Source organism: Neophocaena asiaeorientalis, unplaced genomic scaffold (assembly GCF_003031525.2).
Source record: "Neophocaena asiaeorientalis asiaeorientalis breed wild unplaced genomic scaffold, Neophocaena_asiaeorientalis_V1.1 scaffold46, whole genome shotgun sequence".
In the NCBI taxonomy this organism is placed as follows: domain Eukaryota; kingdom Metazoa; phylum Chordata; class Mammalia; order Artiodactyla; family Phocoenidae; genus Neophocaena; species Neophocaena asiaeorientalis.
Window position 1 is genome coordinate 12,877,064 of NW_020175393.1, and position 7,120 is coordinate 12,884,183.

At 38.4% G+C, this 7,120-nt stretch overlaps 1 protein-coding gene across 3 annotated transcripts in view; it reads right to left on the minus strand.

The window, feature by feature from the left end:
* The window catches only part of ADGRF1 (adhesion G protein-coupled receptor F1), a 36,722-nt gene that overhangs the window by 12,956 nt on the left and 16,646 nt on the right, over positions 1–7,120 (minus strand). For all 3 annotated transcript variants that reach the window (XM_024766364.1, XM_024766361.1, XM_024766363.1), the window contains 3 exons: positions 6,390–6,563; positions 4,312–4,412; positions 3,226–3,284 (listed from right to left, as the gene is read on the minus strand). In XM_024766364.1, the coding sequence (XP_024622132.1) occupies positions 3,226–3,284; positions 4,312–4,412; positions 6,390–6,563 (334 nt within the window). The remainder of the gene's footprint in view (positions 1–3,225; positions 3,285–4,311; positions 4,413–6,389; positions 6,564–7,120) is intronic.

A 7,120-nucleotide genomic window follows, 5' to 3' on the forward strand; every position in this document is an offset into this window, starting at 1 on the left:
TATATATATATATAAAATCATAATTATATATATATATATAATTCCAAATTTCGTTAAGTGTTATGAGAGACAAGTTCAGGGATAGAGTTACAGATGTAGAAAACAAATTTATGGTTACCAGAGGGTAAGGTAGGGGGAGGGAGATTGGGATGGACATATACACACTCCTATATATAAAATAGATAACTAATAAGGACCTACTGTACAGCAAGGGAACTCTACCTAATACTTTATAATGGCCTATATGGGGAAAGAATCTAAAAAAGGGTGGATATATGTATATGTGTAACTGATTCACTTTGCTGTACACCTCAAACTAAGACAACATTGAAAATCAACAACACACCAATACAACTTTTAAAATAAAATAAAGTTTTCTTCATGTAGATCTTTTTAAAAAAAGAATATCAAGTAGACGTGAGGCCCACTTCAAATAAGACTGGTCAGGAAAACCTTTCTCTGTGCAGAGGATCTTTGAAGCTGAGACCTGAAGGATGAAAAGAAACAGCCAGTGATGCAAAGAGAATTGGTACAGCGTGGCCAGCACCTGAGAAGGGCTGGAGGCAAGAAAATGCCTGTGAGTCTGACAAACTTCAAGGCTAACGTGACTAAAATTCAATGAGCAGGTGAGAGATGGATAGATGACCCTCGAGAGGTACCCAGGAGCCAGATGGAACAGGGCCTTTGAGTCTGAATTTCATCTTTTATTAAAAGGTTTTATTCTTCTTGAAAAAGCATGGCATGATCAGATTTATAATTTAAGATCATCACTCTGGCTGCTGTGTAGAAAATAGGTGAAGGGAGGAAGCAGAGAAGCAGGAAAACTAGTTAGGAAGGAAAGGGTGGTGCCCTGAACGGATTGAGTAGCAGTGTGTGGGGGGAGAAGTGAACTGGTCAGTTTCAGGTTGTATTTGAAGATAGAGCCAGAAGACTTGCTAACGGAGCAGATTTTGGGTGTGGGAGAAAGAAACCAGGCAAGAACGACCCCAGGGAATTGAAAAACAAATTGTAGTATATTCATACAATGGATTATTACTGGGCAATAAAAAGGAAGGAATCACTGATACTCAAAAAGCCAAGGATGAGTCTCAAAGGCCTTAGGCTGAGTGAAAGAAGCCAGGCCCCCCAAAAAAACTGTACACTACATGATTCCATTTAGGTAAAGTTCTAGCATAAGCAAAACCAGCCTATGGTGATAGAAATAAGATCAGTGGTTATTTCTGGTAGGGAGGTAGGAATGTGCATGGAGATTGGCTGGAAAGGGGCACAAGGGAACTTTGGGGATAATGGAAATGGTCTGTCTTGATAGGAGGTGGCATGTATTAGTATTTGTCAAAGCTAATAAAGCTATACAATTAAGTTTTGAGCATATCACTGTATGTAAATTATACTTCAATAATTAAGTATAATTTATTGGAAAATAAATTAAGACAGGATAGCTCTAAGATTTGGGTCTGTGCAATTAGAAGAACAGCATCTCTGGAAATGAGATGGGGAAGACAGTGGGAGAAGGAGATGAAAGCTTATGATGGGGGGCAGTTGGAGGACTCCCATTTTGGACATGTTACGTTTGACATGCCTACTAGAAAATCACCTGGAGATGTTAATAGGCATTGGATATTGGAGTCCAGAGTTTGGGGGAGAGGCTGAGGTCAAGTAATAAATTCAGAACCCATCTGTATACAGATGGTATTTGAAGTTATGAAAGCAAGTGAGATAACATGGATTAATTTAATCCTGCAACTCCATGAGGGTTAGGGTTAGGGTTACTCTCATTTTATAGATAAGAGAACTGAGTCCAAAAGAAGTTGGGTCAAGTCATTAATTATTAATTGATGGATATGAACCTCTGGCTCTCTAAAGCTCAAATTCTTAATCACTACATTGAACTACGTTGAACTCACAATAAATAAACCCAAATACCCTTTTATGCTGTGATGATCACAATGCCTTTTCATTGATACAGCCCTTCTATAGTGTTTGAAAAGTATTTTTCTATTATTTCATTTTATGTAATGAGGTTAACTCAAATTCCACAGGTGTTAACAGTCCTGTTTGACGGATAAATAAATTGAGACTGTGAGAGACTAAGATTTACTTTAGATCATGTATGTAAAGAGTAAAACCAAAATAGTTGTATTTTATAGACTTATATCTACTTTTACTGTGATTTTGTCTACAAATTATTGGAGACAGTTTGTAAGAGATATGTATATATATATATATATATATATATATATATATATGATGGAATATAAATTAGAAATATAAATAGAAAACCAGGACCAAGGAAAAGAAACATGTGAATATTAAATACAAAACTGTTGATTGAGTTTCAATGCTGTCTATGAATTCAATGATGGCAAAGTCAAAAACATAAGTTAGATTAATTATATAGACCTTGATATAAGAAAAAAGAAGCAGTGTTTTTCCTAGCACTGAATTTTAAAGAATATTATACATGTGAGCCTTTTTATAGGTACATGAGAGGGCTTAAAGGATAATGTCCAGGACAGTATATTTATAGCAAAAGCTACTGAAAATTTCCTATAGCTATTCTTTAGCTGTGAAAAAAGTATATAAGAAGTTAAGTTCTCTGACCTCTAAGTCACTTCCTCTATCAAGCAGACTATAAATAGCTGGCAATCAATACACACATGGGTAACTAACCAAATAACTTTTGAATTAAAGTGTAAACAAAAGGGTAATTTCCTAATTATCTCTATATTTGCTGTAGACAATGACTACTGGGCTTTGAACTATGGTGCATACATGATATCTACACAAAAATATAATATTTTACCCAAGGAGCCCCTTCTGGCCCCCAGTTATACAACATCACACCCTCTGTGTTAATGGAAGGAGAAAACGCATCCCTCCTCAACCCACAACCCTTGTCACCACCACTCGCCCCTTCCCATGCATGCACACCACGTCCTCCTGCTTCCTTCCAAGCCATGCGGGTTTCCAATTCTAGTTTCTGATCCATAGCTTCGAGAATGCCATTTAATATTTATATTCGCAAAGGCATTTAAGTGAGAATATAGGCTTTCTTCTTAAGATTTTTTAAAGCACCACAGACTTTTATTCAGTTTTAGTAAGAATCCTACTTCAAAAAGCAGTTGACTTATTTTCTGTCAAGGTCACTTGGAAACAGCATGAGGCATCCTGCAGGACGGGTGCATGATTCCAGGGATGCCCTTCTAAGACGATTGTATTACTTACCGAAATTGGGTGACTTGAACTGACTCAAAACCTTGGATACTCTTGTATGCTTCTTTAAGCTTTACAAAGAGAGCAAAGAGCAATATGTTGATCTTTGTTCCCACACAAGAAAGACATTTGAGCAAAAAATGGTCGCAGACAATAAATAACCAACGGAAGCACCAAGAAAAGGAAAGAGATATGGTGAGAGGTAGTTGCATGTTGTAGAAATACATTTAAAATGATAGCAGAAAATGTACACACACACGCCTCCGTACACACATATAATTTAATTTTGAGGTTGCTAATAAAGAATGCAGAACCAACTGCTTAGACTAGAGGATGGGTCGGGTGCCAGATAACGTAATAAATTCACCCAAAATCTATTTTCTCCTTCCCCTAAATAAGCCATTGATTTCAATAGATGCTTAAACTGAATCTGCCTGCGGAGTGTTTGTGCATGTCTTCAGTTAGGACCACATCTAAACCACCATCCCAGGTAGAGGTAGTTTTATGTCACTTCATTATGAAGTCCAAAATTTTGGTCAGTAACCCTCTTTAGCCTCTAACAAGAGAGGCTTCTTTAAGGAACAAATCCCAAATGTTAACAATTGAGCTTAGATCATGAGAGCTTTCTTTTGACAAATAAAAATCAGAAAATAATCAAGACGGCTTGATTCACTTATCTTGTTATGAGAATAAGGTGTAACTTTGTGGCTGAAGACTTGCAAAGAATGAAGATAGTGGGAACTTTTATTCTCAAAATAGTGACATTACCTGCAGCCACAGATTCAATATCAGACCTGAGAATAAAGATCCTTAGTACTTAAAAAAAAAAAGAAAAGAATCAAGATGGCTTGGTTTAATATTACCCTAACAAATGAGCAAAACTAAACACTAAAGAAATGGGAAGAAGTCAATTGCTTAATGCTCCTTGAAAGAAAATGTTCAAAGTACATCACTTGTGGGCAGAGTGATTAACTGCTATGTAATAACTCATTGAAAATGAAAAATTAAGAATATGTGTTAAATAAATATGTTGAATTGGAAACACCTGAACTTACGTTTAGGCAATGATTTCTTTTGTAATAAGTAGAAGGTGCTTACTTGAATTTCAATTCCAGTGGTATATTTGGAGTATATAGCAGAAGATGAATCCAAAAGATCTTTTGTAAATCTTTCATTAATTTTGAAAGTACCCCAAACCTCTATGGAAAATAAAAAGAAATTTACAAAGATAAAAATTACTCACTTGATATATTATAGCTTAAAATGACAGAAGTCTAATTCTGCCCATCTATTTGACACTGGTACTTCAACTCCTTTCTTTCTTCTTTTTTTTGTCAATTTCTTTTTATGATGAATGTTCACCTAAAGTAATATAGGAAGCATCCATAAAACCAGAATTCTCTTTTGTGGATTTGGAACATAATGGGAAAGTGCGATAATCAAGATGACCTTATAAGCAGGTACGAGTAGCCACTCACATGTGGTTATAAAAGGCAGTCACTTATCCCAGTCTAGGCCCTGAGCTTAAACATTGTCCCTATTTAAAAATTAAAAAAAAAAAAAAAATCACTACTTGCTAACTCCAACTTACCCCTTGCTTACCCATCACTGGTGCTTTTCTCCTCTGGGACAGGTTATTCCCCACCTCTGGATGGACAAATCCTGTGTATCTTTCATTCAGGACTTAGTTAAATGTGCCTCTTTAGCAAGACCTTCCCTGGGCCCCAGATGAAAAGAGTCTTCCTCTCCTTTAAATTCTTACAGTACTTTATCCATACCTCCCTTCCAGCCTCTTCACCTACACATCTATCTGTGAACACACCTCATGAATGTGTGTCCCCACTCTACTTTGGGAATCGCCTTGTGAGTGTAATCCCTGTCTGATCCATCTTTGTATCCCCCAAAGATGGATCAGACTTGGACCACTTTTCAAAGTGTAGGCTTTCATCAAAATTTGTTGAAGAGATCACATTGTCTTCTTTTATGTGTTAACAGCCTGGCCTCCCCAGGTAGCTTGCTAATTGATCGACAGCAAGATAAATGCCTCACGGTGACCTCCCAGAATTTGCCCCAGATCTGGGTATAAAGATGGTGTTTAATAAATATGTGTTACTTGAGGCAGGAAGGATTAGGAGTCTGGGATTAGCAGATGCCAACTATTATATACAGGATGGATAATCAACAGGTCCTATTGCATAGCACAGGGAACTATATTCAATATCCTTTGATAACCCATAATGGAAAAGAATATGAAAAAGGATAGATAGATAGATAGGTAGGTAGATAGATAGATGTATATAAAACGGAGTCACTTTTCTGTACAGCAGAAATTAAACACAACATTGTAAATCAACTATACTTCAATCAAATTATTAAAATAAATAAATAAATAAGTGTTACCTTAACCTGAACTGCTGTGGTTCTGGGAAAGGGATCCAGGGAGACCCAGGAAAGCTGGGCTATTTCAGGTCCTCCTTCACTCTTTGCTCCACTCTACCAAAATCTGGAGCTTCAAGATAACTGGACTAGTCTTTGGGGACGTTTCTTAAAGTCCTTCAAGCTGTCGGAGCCCACGTCACGCGGCTCACCCCATCATCCACTGGACATCAACCTGAGTCAGCAGTAGCTCCCTCAGCGTCCACTGGCTCCTAAACTAGACTTCAACTTTTGTTTGGTTTTGGCAATTCGTTCAACACACATATTTGTTGGCAATTTACAGAATTTCTTTCAATGTAATCACTAGGCAACCCTCCCTGCCTGCACACCTCTAAATTTTTATTTTCTGGAAATTGATGTTGGCCAAAGAAGTAAACAGAAGGTGGGAAGAAAAACGTTATTTACTCAAGCTGTTCCCCTACTTGGAATTTCAGGGAATCTCCCTAAATCTCAGAAGGATCGTAGAATTGTCGAGGTGAGCTGGAGGTACCTCCAGGCTGAACTAGCGCCCAAACATCAGCTCGCATTTCTGAATTTTCTGCACTTACGGAGCTCTCGCTGTGTCCAGCCAAGCCTAGCAGGGTACGTCATCACTGCCCTTCCAACTCCCTGTAAACACTGGCTCTTCTCTGGGAGGCAAAGAGAAACACTGGGGTACAGACCTGGTGGTCCTTCTCTCTCTGTCACATGTGGAGGTGGGAGTGGCCCCAGCTCCCCTCTTGGTATCCTTACACACTTACTTGTTCTCTCACAGAAATGGACACTCTGGGTGAGGTTGTTGAGATGACAATCACAGCTCTGGAGAGATCCCTCCGTGTGAAGGTAGCATTTCTGGGCATCAAGGCATGAGGGAGGAAACCAGGAGTAGCCGTCGTCACAGGCACAGCGCAGGACCCCGTTCTGGATGCCACAGTCTGCACAAAAAAACAGAGCTTGGTCTCACGGGACCTGGTTAATAAACTGGCTATGGTTGAGTTCTCATCTTTGGTTCTGATATAGAATCTGAACCGAAAGCTAGAGATATTTCTCTCCAAAAGCTGTAAGGATGAAAACAAGATGGAAACAAGTATGTTTAAGATTAAAGAAACATCCCACTCGATAGATACTGAGGTTGGATCAGAAACCCAGCTAACATAACAATCAAGTGTCTGGGGCTAGCGTCCAAAAGAAGGATGTGTGCCCAGTCGGTACCACTTACATGGAGAAAGAAGCAGAAGAGGATATGTCGACCTGAGAGTTATTTAGAGGGTTCTAGATGGTATTTGTCCACTGTCTTATCGGAGGCTCCCATCCACCTAGCATCACTCCCCCAGAGTCCCTGTTAGCAATATGGCAAAGGCAGAGAAACCTTTTTGTTGAGAGTCATGATGAAAAATTTTATTAACCAATCCTGTATGCTTGCATTGGACCTAAAACTCCTACTAAGAAACCTTTCCTTTACAATAGACAAAAAAAAAAAAAAAAAAAAATG